Source organism: Saimiri boliviensis, chromosome 5 (genome assembly GCF_048565385.1).
Source record: "Saimiri boliviensis isolate mSaiBol1 chromosome 5, mSaiBol1.pri, whole genome shotgun sequence".
Classification (NCBI taxonomy): Eukaryota; Metazoa; Chordata; class Mammalia; order Primates; family Cebidae; genus Saimiri; species Saimiri boliviensis.
This window is the reverse complement of record NC_133453.1, coordinates 127,043,658-127,059,575: the sequence shown is the minus strand read 5'-3', so window position 1 is coordinate 127,059,575 and position 15,918 is coordinate 127,043,658. Positions and strand designations below refer to the sequence as shown.

Sequence of the window (15,918 nt, the reverse complement as noted above, 5' to 3'; positions counted from 1 at the left end):
GCCGTAGTCCCGGCGCTCCAGAGCCCCTCCCACAGCGGGCACGGACCAGGCGGATACAGCCCGACCTTCCCACGCGCGCCCACGGCGTCCGAGACCCGCCCGCCGCGTCGAGACCCGCCCACCGCGTCGAGACCCGCCCACGGGGTCCGAGACCCGCCCACCGCGTCGAGACCCACCCACCGCGTCGAGACCCGCCCGCCGCGCCCGAGACCCGCCCGCCGCGCCCGAGACCCGCCCGCCGCGTCCGAGACCCGCCCGCCGCGCCCGAGACCCGCCCACCGCGTCCGAGACCCGCCCACCGCGTCCGAGACCCGCCCGCCGCGCTCGAGACCCGCCCGCCGCGTCCGAGACCCGCCCACCGCGTCCGAGACCCGCCCTGGCGCTGACGCAAACCCGAGAGCCGGGCCCGGCAGTCTCCGGTGCTGCCAATGTCAGGGAGGGGCGGGATCCGTCGGAGGGCCTGGACCAATTCGGGAGCGGGGGCGGGGCGGGAGGCGGGACTCCAAGCCTCTCTGGGAGCTCGAGCTTCCAGGCTCCCCGCGTCCCGCGCGGCCGCTCCTTACAACCGCGACCCCGCGGCCAGACGCCGCTCTCGGCGCCATGGACCCGGCGCTGGCGGCCGAGATGAGCGAGGCTGTGGCCGAGAAGATGCTCCACTACCGGCGAGACACAGCAGGCTGGAAGATTTGCCGGGAAGGCGTGAGTGAGGAGCTGGGCGGGAAGGGGTCGCGGAGACTGCTTCGTGGGGCCCGGGTCCCCAGGGGCCCCCAACCTCCTCTTCTCCCCGCTGTTTTCTGCACCCCAATCCCCTGAACCCGATTGAAAGGGATTCCAATGGGAATTGGTTCTTTTTTTGGAAAACAAAAAAAAAAAGATTGGGCCTGTTAGGCTCACAATGACTTCAGGTGTTAAGTATCTGTGCCTTTGACTCGGGCCTGCCCAAGGTTAAAGCTGGCTGATGAATGGTGTTCAGGGCTGGAACCCGGAACACCTGCCTCTAAAGCCTTGACTCTCTTCGTTACGGCACGAGCCCCTCTCTCTGTCCACGCCAGAGCACGGGGGTGGTTTTGCTTACTTGACGCTTCTGACTTTTAACGAGTAGCCCCGGGTTGCTCGAGGAAACAAAATGCATGGTGGCTTTTAAGAGAATTTGAAAACCACCCACAGCTCTTGGAATCAGCCAGTTAAGATCTTTTTCTTCATTACGTTCTGCTGTGGGGACAGCCTTGCCTGGGATTAGTCCCAGCCTTTCCACGTGTGGGTTGCGCAGCCTTGGAGACCTGAATCTCTTGAGGCCTCTGAGCCCTCTTCTGTAGAACAGGGGACTAAGCCAGGTGACCAGAGCCCTTCCAGCTCTAAAATTCTATGGTTCTGTGCCTTTTGACAGAATGGAGTTTCAGTTTCCTGGAGGCCATCTGTGGAGTTTCCAGGGAACCTGTAAGTGCATGCCTCGTTCAAAGCTTACCAGAGATGCCGCAACCTTCCTGGTATCTTTATGGGTTTGCCTCCTAAAATATTCAAATCAGCCCTTCAACCCTGTGATCAATTGTCCTCCAGAAGTCTTACTGTTTTTAATGAAATCACTTCCAGCAAAGCGGATTCTTGTGAAAATTTAATGTCCATTTCTGAAGGCCCGAAGGGAGGTGGGGCTAATAAGTTTCAGTCCCTTCCCTGCAAGCCTGTCCTAAAGAGCAGTGACAGACTTCTAGTGCTTACATACAATCCCAAGATAAACAAGTTTATTGATGCTTTGGGGTGTAATTCCTTTTTGTGCTCCAGGTACCGAGGAGAAGGCATTGTATTTGGGACACCAGAGGCGGTGTGGGACTGTGTGAAGCCGGCTGTTGGGGGCCTGCGAGTGAAGTGGGATGAGAATGTGAACGGTTTTGAAATTATCGAAAGCATCACTGATGTAAGTCTTTCCAAGCAAGTTATCTCTAGATAGTGTCTGGGCCTTGCTACAATAACCTCCTCCCATTTCTTCTGGAAGGGTCCATGGTACAATAACCTCCTCCCGTTTCTTCTGGAAGGGTCCATGATACAATAACCTCCTCCCGTTTCTTCTGGAAGGGTCCATGATACAATAACCTCCTCCCGTTTCTTCTGGAAGGGTCCATGATACAATAACCTCCTCCCGTTTCTTCTGGAAGGGTCCATGATACAATAACCTCCCGTTTCTTCTGGAAGGGGTCCATGATACCTTTTGGCGAGGAGGTATGTGCCGCAAACACAGGCTGCCTGCCCACTGCTTGCAGCACTGGAGACCTGCCTCAGCCCAGGTGTAGGTGGGATACCTCATGACTCAGAGAGGCAGAGAAGCCGTAAACAGAGCCAAAATGAGAAATCAGCAGCAGGGAATGAAGGTGGCTCGAGTGCACATGGGCTCTGAGGGTACTGAGGGGGTGCCTGGACTCAGCCTGTCAGCTCTTGTTTGAAATGCTGCCCCTTGATGGTGACATAAGAATGAATTGAGAGAGCCCTGGTGGAGGAGTCAGGATTCTTTACCAGCTGGGGGTTGTTTTAGGTGGCAGTTTCTGGATTACAGTTTCTTCGCTGGCAAAATGTGTGTCAGCTGGACTAGCCCTGTCCAGAACTTTCTGATGGTGGCCACAGAGCATTTGAAGGTGGCTAGTTTAAGGACATGAATTGTTTTATTTAATTTTAATTAGACTAAATGTAGATTTAAATAGCCACGTGGAGCTACTAATACAGCTATTGTATTAGGCAGTATGGATTTTAATGAGCCTGCCCTGGTCCTCTGTAGCTTTAAGATCCCCACCTCATTTTGATTACAGAATTTCATATAAACAAAAAAAAAAAGCCAAAACTAATGAGAAAGTTGCCTTGGGGAAAAGTTGCTGACCTGTTCAGTTTGAATGGTGTCTTGATTTTGACATCTGTGGACTAGCACCCTTTGGGGTGTTTCCAGAGATGGTGTTGTGAAATCCCATGCAACTGACTAATCCAAATCTGAATCTGTAAGAACCAGGTGTTCTTACCCTTGACCAAGAATTCACATTTCAGTTCATTCCCAGTTGATTATCCCAGGAGTTTATGTCACTGTTTCCTGAAGGATGAGTCACCTATCTGCGGGGTATCAAAGGTGAGTTTAGGTCCTTAATGGCCAAAGCTGACATTGAATCACTTAGTGAGGAGACTTCCATGTTTCAGTCCTTTAATCTCTCTGATAACTTGAAGGGGAGAGTCTCAGGTGCTGATATTTCTTTGTCACCTGATTAACACTTGCTAATCTTGTTTATATGAAATAGGCAGCTGGCCTCGGGCTCAAAATTAGAATCTAATTGTTGTGCAGGTATTTTGCAGTCGCCTTTAATTTCTGGCAAGTGATGCATTTTTTCATTTCCGTAAATAGCTTCACATAAAAACCAAGTTATCTATAAGTTGTAAAAAGTGAGCCCGTTTAGATAACAATATTAAGTGAACAACAGGATAGGCGATACTGGAGAGAGAGAAAAAAGATAGTATGCAAATAATTCTACACAAATGATCAAAGTTGAGGAAACATGGGTTAATGCCTTTAAAAATGCAGTTAACAAGACTGTATACAAAACTTTCTGCTTGAACTTAAAAATGGCTACATCTTTTTTTTTTTTTTTTTTTTTTTTTTGAGAAAGAGTCTTACTCTTGTTGCCCAGGCTGGAGTGCAGTGTGTGGTCTCGGCTCACTGCAGCCTCCACCTTCTGGGTTCAAGAGATTCTCCTGTCTCAGCCTCCTGAGTAGCTGGAACTACAGGTGCCCACCACCACACCTGGCTAATTCTTTTTTTTTTGTATTTTTAGTAGAGCTGGAGTTTCCCCATGCTGGCCAGGCTGGTCTCGAACTCCTGACCTCAGGTGATCTGCCCACCTCAGCCTCCCAAAGTGCTGGGATTACAGGCGTAGCCACCTTGCTGGGCCAAATGCCTACATCTTTTTTTAGTATGTTTATACTTGTCTCGATGCAGTGGCTGGGGGGCCATGAGAGTGAATGAAAGACTAGAAAGTAACATGATACCTGAGCTATCACAGTAATGATTAAATGATAAGCACTGTAATTTACGGAGTCCTTATACTGTGTTCCAAGTTTGGAGCCCTGCACCTGAAACCCTGAAGGAAGGAAGCAGTTTGGCAGGTGAACAGCTGTACCAGATGTGCCCAGGCTCGCAAGGTAACGCGTGCCAGAGCAGGAGTTGAGAGCTGGCTGGTGACCCGCTCTCTAGACTCCCATGCTTGGAGGTGCCACCTCTGCCTTCACCCAGCTTAATTTCTGGGTCCCTGTGACCTGATCCCTCAGAGGCTCCACAAGGCAAGTGATATGGGTTCATCATTGTTACTTTGCAGCCACTCCCCATTCCCCGGGTGGGCAGGACCACAGAGAACTGGGTGCTCACCTGTGCTAAATTCTACTTTAGTGCCAGCTGCGCTTGCCTTTTTCATCAATTTGCCTGTGGGTTGGGTCAGTGAAGCTGGCAGGCTCTCCCTCCTCCTCTGGGCACCCTGATTTGTCTCTCGGGAGAGCATGCCTGTTCATTGTGTGCGGCTGCTGCACTAGACGACACAGGACCCTTAGCCCCTGGCACTTCCCTGAAGCCTGGGCCAGTAGCAGCCCCATGTACTTGCCTGACTCCAGTTAGCCTCTGGTATGAGGGTCTTCACCCTTTTCGCTTACATACTTCAACAGATTTTTGAGAAATTGTACATCATCCTCAGACATCCATTGACATTTATTAATAACATTTAGTTGACAACTAAATTTTCATAAGTTGCAAAGCGTGTCATTTTTGACATGCAGTAAATCTCAATTTTGAACAAAGCAAAACTTTTTGTAGATTTATCTAAATAATGTATACATTTTTATTTACTGTTACCCATTTTAAAAATAAGCAACATTTTTAAAATAGAAATTGTGTATAACCGTTTTCCTGGAACTCCAATTTCCATTCCATGTAGCCCTCTGAATTTCACCCTAATATAATACATGTTTATTCTTGGAAGTCATCATCTTGCATCATAAATATGCATGGAGATGGAAATTTTTTTAATTATGTATTTCCTGTAATTATGAGACTAATTATCTTTTTAAAAATCTGGATTGAGGTATGAGTGTAATTCATTTAAATAACATGATTATATTATAAATTCTGATAAATGTGAAAAGTAAAACATTTTGCATCTTTGGATAAGATGAATGGGAGCTCTTTTTTCTCATTAACTCATAAGTCCATGAAAAAATAGGAGCTTTTCAATAGACAGCTGCAAAGTAGAGGGGAAGCACAGGCTATTGGTGAGCTCAGGTTTACAAAAAAGCGGAGAATTGCCAAGTAGTAGCCCCTTATCATTTAGTGAAACAATGAAAATGTGGAGAAAGGGCTCTTCCTTAGAGATTGGTGTGTCTCAGCTTGATTTCCTCAACTCCCAATATCCTAATTATAAAATAGATAGATGACGGATAGGTAGGTGGATGGATGGATAGGACACAGGGCTGTGCCATGAGTGTGCTGCCTTTATGACGTGCTGCTGTTGTCTTCAAAATTTGTTTCATCCTCACCTTGGTTTCCAGACACTGTACCTCAGGAATGATGCATTTGGGGATGGTCATCAGGGGTGGAAGCAATATAATTTTTTTTTTCAAAATTGTCATCACTTCTACCATTATTATTACAAAATATCAGAATATAGAAATGGCAAAATTGCCTTGTTTCTCACACCAGGTTTTGGAATATACTTAAGAAAGGGGAAAACATGAAATTCTAACACCAGAGTGTAGTGCCTTGATTAAATATTGCAGCCAGCACTCCCGATTGCCCCTTTGCCACCCTGGAGGATTTTATGCGGTGGGACGATTCATGATAGGATGATTCTGGATGGATGGGGCTGTGCTGTGCTTTTCTTCCAGTGGGAAAGGAGCCCTGCATGCAGGTGCAGCCTGTTCCCGGGCAGGTCACTGGGGGAAACATGAGGGAAACATACAGTAGAGTCATCTGGAGATGAATTCCCGTTGCACCCATTGAAAAGTGCTCAAGTGGGGCCGGGCGCGGTGGCTCAAGCCTGTAATCCCAGCACTTTGGGAGGCCGAGGCGGGTGGATCACGAGGTCGAGAGATCGAGACCATCCTGGTCAACATGGTGAAACCCCGTCTCTACTAAAAATACAAAAAATTAGCTGGGCATGGTGGCGCGTGCCTGTAATCCCAGCTACTCAGGAGGCTGAGGCAGGAGAATTGCCTGAACCCAGGAGGCGGAGGTTGCGGTGAGCCGAGATCGCGCCATTGCACTCCAGCCTGGGTAACAAGAGCGAAACTCCGTCTCAAAAAAAAAAAAAAAAGAAAAGAAAAGAAAAGTGCTCAAGTGAACAAAGTAGGGATCTCATGCTCACTTGAAGATGAATTTCCTGAGGCCAAAAGTGTCCCTGCTGAAAAGTTTCTCAGCAGCACATGGTGCCCCAAGTCATAATACCTGAGGGGAAAGGCAAAGAGGTGGAGATCTTTACCGGTCCCTCTCACCTACCCCGAGACCTCCCCCCAGGACCGTGCCATCGCAGGCCTGGCTTGTACTCCTCCATTGTGACCTCGAGAGAGCCTGGGCCCCACTCTCCTGCAGGATGGGATGAATGGGAGAAAGTCCAGCATCCTTGGTTTGTAAAATGGGAGTGTGGACTGCTGGGGTATGCTGAGACTGAGTGAGTTTCAAGGTATTCCCTCCCAGGGTTGGGAACGTGGCGAATTGAACAGTTGCTCCAGGCAGAACAGGAGGCTGAGCAAGTGCAGGGTTAGCTCTGAAAAGGAGTGGCCTCTCTCGCCTCTTCCTAGCCCTGGCCCTGTTCAAATCCCATCTCCACCATGAGCTTCATACTAAGTTCCTTAGTCTCTCCAAGTCTCAGTTTCCTCACTGGTAGGAAGGATTAATGATACCTATTTTCTTTTCTTTCCTTCTTTTTTTTTTTTTTTTTTTTTTTTTTGGAGACAGAGTCTTCCTCTTTTGCCCAGGCTGGAGTACAGTAGCACGATCTCAGCTCACTGCACTCTCTGCTTCCCAGGTTCCAGCGACTCTCCTGCCTCAGCCTCCTGGGCAGCTGGGGTTACAGGTGCACACCACCATGCCCAGCTAATTTTTGTATTTTTAGTAGAGACAGGGTTTTGCCATGTTGGCCAGACTGGTCTCAAACTCCTGACCTCACGTGATCCACCCACCTCAGCCTCCTAAAGTGCTGGGAAGACAGGCGTGAGCCACCGTACCCAGCCTAATGATACCTATTTCTAAAGGTTAAGGGACAACTGAGAACTTTGTCCAGCCAGCCTCTTACTAGGTGCTCAATAAATGGCACCTCTTATGGTCACTTGTGAGACATGACCTCCACATGGCACTGGTCTGCAGCTAGACAGCTGTGGGCAGCCTGTGTCACAGCTCTCGTCTTATAAACTGGGTATATATCCATGACACTGAGCTCCTGGGAAGACTTGATCTGGATCTTCACTGTTTATAGTGCCTGGAGTACTGACAGTCCTGGTACCTTTCCCAGACTTTGAAGGGGGTAAGGTGGGAGTTGGGAGAAGATGTCTGGCCAGCAGCCATAGCTGCGTGCTCCTTAATGTTATTTATAGTGCCTGTACTACTGACAATGACCAGTGCCTACTGTCAGTCCTGGTACCTTTCCCAGCCCTTGAGGGGGTAGGGTAGATGTTGGAGAAGATGTCTGGCCAGCAGTCACAGCTGCATGCTTCTCTGGTTTGGCAGACCCTGTGTGTAAGCAGAACTTCCACCCCCTCGGCTGCCATGAAGCTCATTTCTCCCAGAGACTTTGTGGACTTGGTGCTAATCAAGAGATACGAGGATGGGACCATCAGTTCCAACGGTGAGTGATGCCCAGAGCTGCCACACCTTCCCGCGATGCTGGGTTTTCTCTTCTGCACCCTTCAGTTCCTCAAGGAAAGCCAAGCAACCAGAAATCACCAGAAATTCACACTCTGAGTCCCCTGCCTTGCCTGGTTGGGTTTGGGAGGATTCAGGGCCGTCGGGGTCTGAGGCAGGACGGTCCACATGCCAGTGATTGTATGAAGTCACGGTTTTGCCAGTGCCCCTTTTTATTTCTGCAGTGCTCATGGTGTGTGCTGTAGGCATGTGGGTTAGTTGGACGGCAGACAACCTGTGTGCAGAATCTAGGGCTGTGTCGTCTTGAGGGTTTTGGTGCCGTCCACTCGCTTAACACCCAGCTCCTGCCTCTGCACAGCGTCTGCCGTTCCTCCAGTGCTGCGTGGCAGAGTTGGTGGATGCATCCATGCCTCTCCTAGCTGAGATCTGAGAGAGGCGCCGGCCTCCTCCCACTCCCAGACCTTGTGTTCTAGAATGTACTTTTCTCTGACACTCTCGGCAAACTTGGGAAAACTGTGTGCATGTTTGTGCATGAATGTGTATGAATGTGTGTGAGTGCAAGTGTGTGTGTGTGCATGTGTGAATTTGTGTACACGCATGTGAGAGTGTATTAGTGTGAGCATAAAGAGCAGTAGAGTGGGGGTAGGGGGAACTCGGGCCAAGAGGCAGGAGTCCCTCACGGACTCCCGGGCTGCAGGTAGTCACATCTGTGTGCTCTATGGCACCCGAGGGACGGTGGCCCATCTGAAGTTGTAACCCGCCGTCTGACTGTCTTCCAGCCAGCCATGTGGAACATCCATTATGCCCCCCGAAGCCAGGCTTTGTGAGAGGATTTAACCATCCTTGTGGTTGCTTCTGTGAACCTCTTCCAGGGTAAGGATAACTTCCTGCATTGTGGGACACGGCTCGGATCTGACCGTGGCTTCCCTGTGGACCTTCTGTGTAAAGAAGCACTTTGATCATGATTCATAAGAAAAATGCCTTACAGCTCTTTAGATTGTGACAATACAAAATGCTTTCGCACACATCTGTGACATCATACACGAAAGTACCTGGTACACGGGAGAGAATTGAGGGAGGCGTTACTCTTACTATTTTTGATGGAGGAAATTTTCCCTGCAGCCTCCAGCTTAGGTCAATGTCATGGTCCATTTAGCAAATGAGGACACTGAGATTTGGGGAGGTTAAGTGATGTGCGTGGAGTCAAATGCTAAGAGGTTGGCAGGCAGGGCCTGTGCTCCGAGACCTCCCTGATGACCCCCAGCCAGCCAGAAGCAGCTTTGAGGATAGCTGTCCCCACCCCACATTTAACACAGCGATCATTTCTCTTCAGGGACCAGTGTGGCGCCGCTCAGGCCTAGTGGGCAGTGCTGAGACCACACTGGAATCAGCCTCAGAGTCAAGCCCAGGCACCCTCTGTTCCCATTTTGCCACAGGTCATGGTCAGGCTCTTACCAGGAATTTTCCATGTAATGAATTCCCTGAGGATTTCTAGTTTATCCTCCAAGTTGACAGCAAAATAAATTGCGCCTCGCAGGTGTGTCCCAGTGTTCCCTGCAGTCTCCGCACAGCTGCCTGGAGGGAAGGGGTCTGGGCCTCTACCACATTGTCCCAGGAGGGTGGACCTTGGTGCTATGGGATTTTACCAAGCCCAGACCTAGCACAGTTAGGTTACCCTCTTTGCTAAGCTGGCTTTTCAGACATCCTGTGAAGTCTGTTCTTAGACATAACAAAATTTTGACCTTGAAAATAGCACAGCTGTGCTCCACCCCACACATATACACACGTGCATTCAGTTTCAGTTTCCCCAATAGATAGGTGCCCTGGATCCCTGCCCTGAGCTCATTTCCTTGTCTCCTCCCTCCTGGTAGTCAGAAGCTAAGATTGACCCCTTTCAATGGTGCCAGGTCTGACAGAGAGGAATTTTCAGAATAAGAGGCAGAGCCCTTTCTTCTTAGGGGCTGAATCCCATTGCTGTCTTCTTTTGGGTGGAATCCCTCATGCCAGGTAGCAAAGGTATCACATGGATTATTACTATTTTTTTTTTTTTTGAGACAGTTTTGCCGTCACCCAGGCTGGAGTTCAGTGACGTAATCTCAACTTACTGCAACCTCTGCCTCCCATGCTTAAGCAATTCTCCTGCCTTAGCCACCCAAGTAGCTGGGATTACAGGTACCTGCCACCATACCTGGCCAATTTTTTGTATTTTTAGTAGATCCAGGGTTTCACCATGTTGGCCAGGCTGGTCTCAAACTCCTGACCTCAAATGATCCCCCTGCCTTGGCCTCCCAAAGTGCTGTGATTACAGGCGTGAGCCACCCTGCGTGGCCTGATTGCATGGATTTTGCTGATAGGGTAGTTGGGGGTCCCACAAAACCCTGCCAATGTGAGGGTTGTAACTCAAGTGTTGACTCTTCCAACTCCTGTCCACTTGATTAAAAACATCGTGTGTTCTCAGTAAAGCCTCCTTCCAGAGCCTGCTGCATGCAGTTATTCTCATAAGGCTGTGGATCTGAAATCTCTGACAATGATGATTCACTCTTACTCTGTGAAGATAGGCCTGTTCTGCACGCTGGATTCAGCAGACAGTAATCACAGCAGGAGCAGCAAACACTTAAACAGCACCACTGTGTGTCAGCCACTATTCTAAGCACTTTATATCAATTAACTATTTTTATAACAACCCTAAGGCATTGTTATGATCCTCATTTTTAAGGTAAGAATGGTGGGTGCACAGAGAGGTTTAGTAACTTACCCAAGGTCACATAGCCAGCAAGTAAGAGGCCACAGTCTGAATCCGGCCATCTGGCTCCAGAATCTGGACTCTTCACCCAGATACTGACGTCTCAACAGCTAGAGTGTCTGTTCTCTTGGAGCTTAGATTCCAATGAAGGCAGGAGGAGACAGACAAAACACAGATGTAAGTAGTTCTATCTCATGGATACTGTCTTAAGTATCAGATGTTAAGTGCCTTGGGGAAAACCGAAGCCAGATAAAGGTGCCAGGGAAGGGTGTGAGTGGGTCATCTGGAGGTTTCCCTAATACGACCTTTGAGCGAAGCACACATGCAGGGAGTCTTGGGCGTGTTGGTGGAGTGAGCATGGCAGGGAGGTGAGCAGATGCCTAGTCCCAGAAGTGGGAGCAGGAGCAGGACCTTTAAGGAACAGCACAGAGGGAGGTGATGTGTTAGCGAGGGGTGCGGCTGGGACATTCGGCCTTTGAGCACTTCCTTCTGAATAAAACGGGAAGCCACAGGGGAGTCCTGAGCAGGGCATCCTCTGACTTTGGTATTAACTGCAGTGACGCATCTAGAATGGAAGAGGCTGTGAGCAGGGAAAGAAGAGGACTCATCGCGGGGTGAGGTGGTGGTGGCTGCGCTCCGAGTGTCTGCAGTGGGCGGGGGAGAGGTGGTCTCAAGGTGGAGGAGCCTGTATTTGTGGTCGAAGCAGCATGACTGCCATTTATGGGGCACCTGCTCTGTGCACAGAAGGATGCTAAGTGCACTTCACGCCTCCTCTCATTCAATCCTTCTAGCAACCATAGTGGATGCCTTCATCCCAGCGTTTTCTGCAGGGAGACTGAGTGACCCACAGCTCCTCTGTGCCCCCTTTTGCCCTTTCTGTTGTCAAATAATGGTGTACATGCAAGAGCCACCATTCCCCAAGGCCACTGTGACGAAGAGAGTTTGTCCCATCCCACGCAGCCTCTCACATGTTCCACCCACCGCAAAGCCCAGTCGTCCCCACCCAGAGGGAAACGTGATCACGGAGTCTCAGTTCTCACTCACCAGTTCATGTTTCCAAAGAGGATGCTGCTGAGAGGTGACAGGGGCTGGAGGAGGGGCAGGGAGGAAGAGAAGGCCCTAGCAAAGGTGGATGGGCAGGGTTTGGTGCGTGAGGGAGAAGGCAGAGTGCAGATGATGCTGAGGCTCTAAGAAGGAAGTCCGGTCCCCTGGAGTTCACCCTCTTTGGGGAAGCAGGGCACGAGCAGAGAAAAGCCACAGCCCAGAGGAACACACGCTCTCGCCCCTGTGGATCTGCTGGCCACAGCCTGCTCCAGCCTTGGTGGTCCTTCTGTATGATTTGCGGGATAGGATTCTTTTTTTTTGAGATGCAATTTTGCTTTTGGCGCCTAGGCCAGAGAGCGATGATGGGATCTTGGCTCACTGCAACCTCCGCCTCCCAGGTTCAAGCAAGTCTCCTGCCTCAGCCTCCCGAGTAGCTGGGATTACAGGCGCCGACCACCAGGCCTCGTGAACTTTTATCTGTTTAGTAGAGATGGGCTTTCACCATGTTACCCAGGCTGGGCTCTAACTCCTGACCTCAAGTGATCTATCTGACTCCACCTCCCAAAGTGCTGGGATTACAGGCATGAGCCACTATACTCGGCCCTGAGGAGTGGGATTCTAAAAGGTCTCCAGTTCCAAACCTGTAGCCTGGATGATGTCAGGAAACTGATGGGCAGGCATGCTGCTACCTGGGGTTGCTGGTGAGGCTGAGGCTGTGGACAGCTGAATTTCTGATGGGCAGGCACAGTGCTCCTTGGAGTTCCTGGTGACGTTGAGGCTGTGGACAGCTGCATTTCTGATGGGCAGGCACAGTGCTACCTGGAGCCCCTGGTGAGGCTGAGGCTGTGGACAGCTGCATTTCTGATGGGCAGGCACAGTGCTACCTGGGGTTCCTGGTGAGGCTCAGGCTGCGTACAGTTGAGATGGGCAGGCACAGTACTCCTTGGAGTTTCTGGTGACATTGAGGCTGTGGACAGCTGCATTTCTGATCGGCAGGCACAGTGCTACCTGGGTTTCCTGGTGAGGTTGAGGCTGTGGACAGTTGGATTTCTGATGAGCAGGGACAGCCCTACCTGGGGTTCTTGGTGAGGCTCAGGCTGTGGATAGTTGAAATGGGCAGGCACAGTGCTATCTGGGGTTCCTGGGGAGGCTCAGGCTGTGTACAGTTTAGATGGGCAGGCACCGTGCTCCCTGTAATCCCTGGTGAGGATTAGGCTGTGGACAGTTGCATTTCTGATGGGCAGGCACAGCACTACCTGAGGTTTCTGGGGAGGCTGAGGCTGTGGACAGCTTCATTTCTGATGGGCAGGCACAGTGCTACCTGGAGTCCCCGGTGAGGCTGATGCTGTGGACAGTTCCATTTCTCATAGGCAGGCACAGCGCTACCTGAGGTTTATGGTGAGGCTGAGGCTGTGGACAGCTGCATTTCTGATCTGTGGACAGAGTACGGCCTGGGGTTCCTGGTGAGGCTCCGCCTGTGAACACCTGCATTTCTGATGGGCAGGCACAATGCAACCTTGTGTCTATGGTGAGGCTGGGGTTGTAGAGAGTTGAGGTAGGCACATCCAGTGCTACATGGGATCCCTGGTGAGGCTGAGGCTGTGGAAAGTTAAGATGGGCAGGCACAGTGCTACCTGGGCTTCCTGGTGAGGCTGAGGCTGTGGATATTTCTGATGGGCAGCCACAGTGCTACCTGGGGTTCCTGTTGAGGCTGAGGCTGTGGCCAGCTGCATTTCTGATCGGCAGGCATAGTCCTACCTGGGGTCCCTGGTGAGGATGAGGCTGCGGACAGTTGGATTTCTGTTGAGCAGGAACAGCGCTACCTTGGGTTTTGGTGAAGCTCAGGCTGTAGATAGTTGAAATGGGCCAGGACAGTGCTATCTAGGGTTCCTGGGGAGGCTGAGGCTGTGGACAGCTTCATTTCTCATCGGCAGGCACAGCGCTACATGGGGTTCCTGGTGAGGCTGAGGCTGTGGACAGCCGCATTTCTGATGGGCAGGCAGAGTGCTTCCTGTGGACCCTGGTCAGGCTGAAGCTGTGGACACTTGAGATAGGTGGGCAGGCACAGTGCTACCTGGGGTTTCTGGTGAAGCTCCTGCTGTGGATATATGAGATGGGAAGGCATAGTGCTACATGGGGTTCCTGGTGAGGCTGAGGCTATGGACAGCTGCATTTCTGATGGGCAGGCACAGCGCTCCCTGGGGTCCCTGGTGAGGCTGAGGCTGTGGACAGCTTGATTCCTGATGGGCAGGCACAGTGCTACTTGTAGTCCCTGGTGAGGTCTATGCTGTGGACAGTTGCATTTCTGATAGGCAGGCACAGCGCTACCTGGGGTTCCTGTTGAGGCTGAAGCTATGGACAGCTGCATTTCTGATCTGTGGACAGCTGCATTTCTAATCTGTAGACCTAGTGCTACCTGGGGTTTCTGGTGAGACTGAAGCTGTGGCCAGCTGCATTTCTGATTGGCAATCATAGTCCTCCTACTTCGGGTCCCGGGTGAGGCTGAGGCTGTGGACAGTTGGATTTCTGATGGGCAGGCACAGTGCTACCTCTGGTTACTGATCATGTTGAGGCTCCAAACAGCTGTATTTCTGATGGGCAGGCACAGCGCTACCTGGGGTTCCTGGTGAGGCTGAGGCTGTGGACACCTGAATTTCTGATGGGCAGGCACAGCGCTACGTGGGGTTCCAGGTGAGGCTGTGGCTGTGGATAGTTGAGATGGGCAGACAGACTGCCAAATGAGGTTTCTCGTAAGGCTCAGGCTGTGTACAGTTGAGGTGGGCAGGCACAGTGCTCTCTGGAGTCCTTGCTGAGGCCCAGGCTGTGTACAGTTGAGATGGGCAGGCACAGCACTACCTGGGGTTCCTGGTGAGGCTGGGGCTGTGGACAGCTTCATTTCTGACGGGCAGGCACAGTGCTACCTGTAGTCACCAGTGAGGCTGAGACTGGACAGTTGCATTTCTGATCGGCAGGCACAGTGTTCTCTGGTGTTCCTGGTGAGACGGAGGCTGTGGAAAGTTCACATGGGCAGGCACAGTGCTTTCTGGTGTTCCTGGTGCGGCTAAGGCTGTGGACAGCTGCATTTCAGATGGGCAGGCACAGCGCTACCTGGGGTTCCTGGGGAGGCTGAGGCTGTGGACAGTTGCATTTCTGATGGGCAGTCACAGTGCTACCTCGGGTTCCTGGTGAGGTTGTGGCTCTGAACAGCTGTATTTCTGATGGGCAGGCACATTGCTACCTGGTCCTCCTGGTGAGGCTGAGGCTGTGGACAGCAGCATTTCTGATTGGCAGGCACAGTGCTACCTGGGGTCCTTGGTGAGGCTGAGGCTGTGGACCCCTTAATTTCCAATGGGCAGGCACAGCACTACCTGGGGTTCCTGGTGAGGCTGAGGCTGTGGATGGTTGAGATGGGCAGACAGACTGCTACATGGGGTTTCTCGTAAGGCTCAGGCTGTGTACAGTTGAGATGGGCAGGCACAGCACTACCTGGGGTTCCTGGTGAGGCTGAGGCTGTGGGCAGTTGCATTTCTGATGGGCAGGCACACTGGTCTCTGGTGTTCCTGGTGAGCCGGAGGCTGTGGAAAGTTCACATGGGCAGGCACAGTGCTTTCTGGTGTTCCTCGTGAGGCTGAGGCTGTGGACAGCTGGGTTTGTGATGGGCAGGCACAGTGCTGCCTGGGGTTCCTGGTGAGGCTGAGGCTATGTACAACTGCATTTCTGATGGGCGGGCACAGTGCTACTTGGGGTTGCTGTTGAGGCTGAGGTTGTGGACAGTTGCCTTTCTGATGGTCAGGCATAGTGCTTCCTGTGGTCCCTGGTCAGGCTGAAGCTGTAGACAGTTGAGATGGGCAGGCACAGTGCTATCTGGGGATTCTAGTGAGGCAGGGGCTGTGGACAGCTGAATATCAGATGGGCAGGCACAGCCCTACCTGGAGTCCCTGGGGAGGCTGAGGCTGTGGACAGTTGCATTTCTAATGGGCAGGCATAGTCTACTTGGGGTTCCTGGTGAGGCTGAGGCTGTGGACATTTCTGATGGGCCGGCACAGTGCTTCCTGGGGTCCCTGGTCAGGCTGAGACAGTGGACAGTTGAGATGGGCAGGGGCAGTGCTCTCTGGAATCCCTGGTGAGGCTGATGCTGTGGACAGTTGCATTTCTGATGGGCAGACACAGTGCTACCTGGGATCCCTGGTGAGGCTGCGGCTGTGGACAGTTGAGATGGGCAGGCACAGTGCTACCTGGGGTCCCTGGTCTCAGGCTGTGGACA

At 51.5% G+C, this 15,918-nt stretch overlaps 1 protein-coding gene across 1 annotated transcript in view; it reads left to right on the top strand.

Annotated features, from left to right (window-relative positions):
- Nucleotides 1-501: 501 nt before the first annotated feature.
- Nucleotides 502-15,918, top strand: part of STARD5 (StAR related lipid transfer domain containing 5) — a 49,884-nt gene continuing 34,467 nt past the window's right edge. Inside the window, exons 1-5 of the mRNA XM_003921678.4 lie at nucleotides 502-699; nucleotides 1,388-1,437; nucleotides 1,780-1,912; nucleotides 7,733-7,850; nucleotides 8,647-8,740. Coding sequence (XP_003921727.1) covers nucleotides 601-699; nucleotides 1,388-1,437; nucleotides 1,780-1,912; nucleotides 7,733-7,850; nucleotides 8,647-8,740 — 494 coding nt within the window. The 5' untranslated portion in view covers nucleotides 502-600. The remainder of the gene's footprint in view (nucleotides 700-1,387; nucleotides 1,438-1,779; nucleotides 1,913-7,732; nucleotides 7,851-8,646; nucleotides 8,741-15,918) is intronic.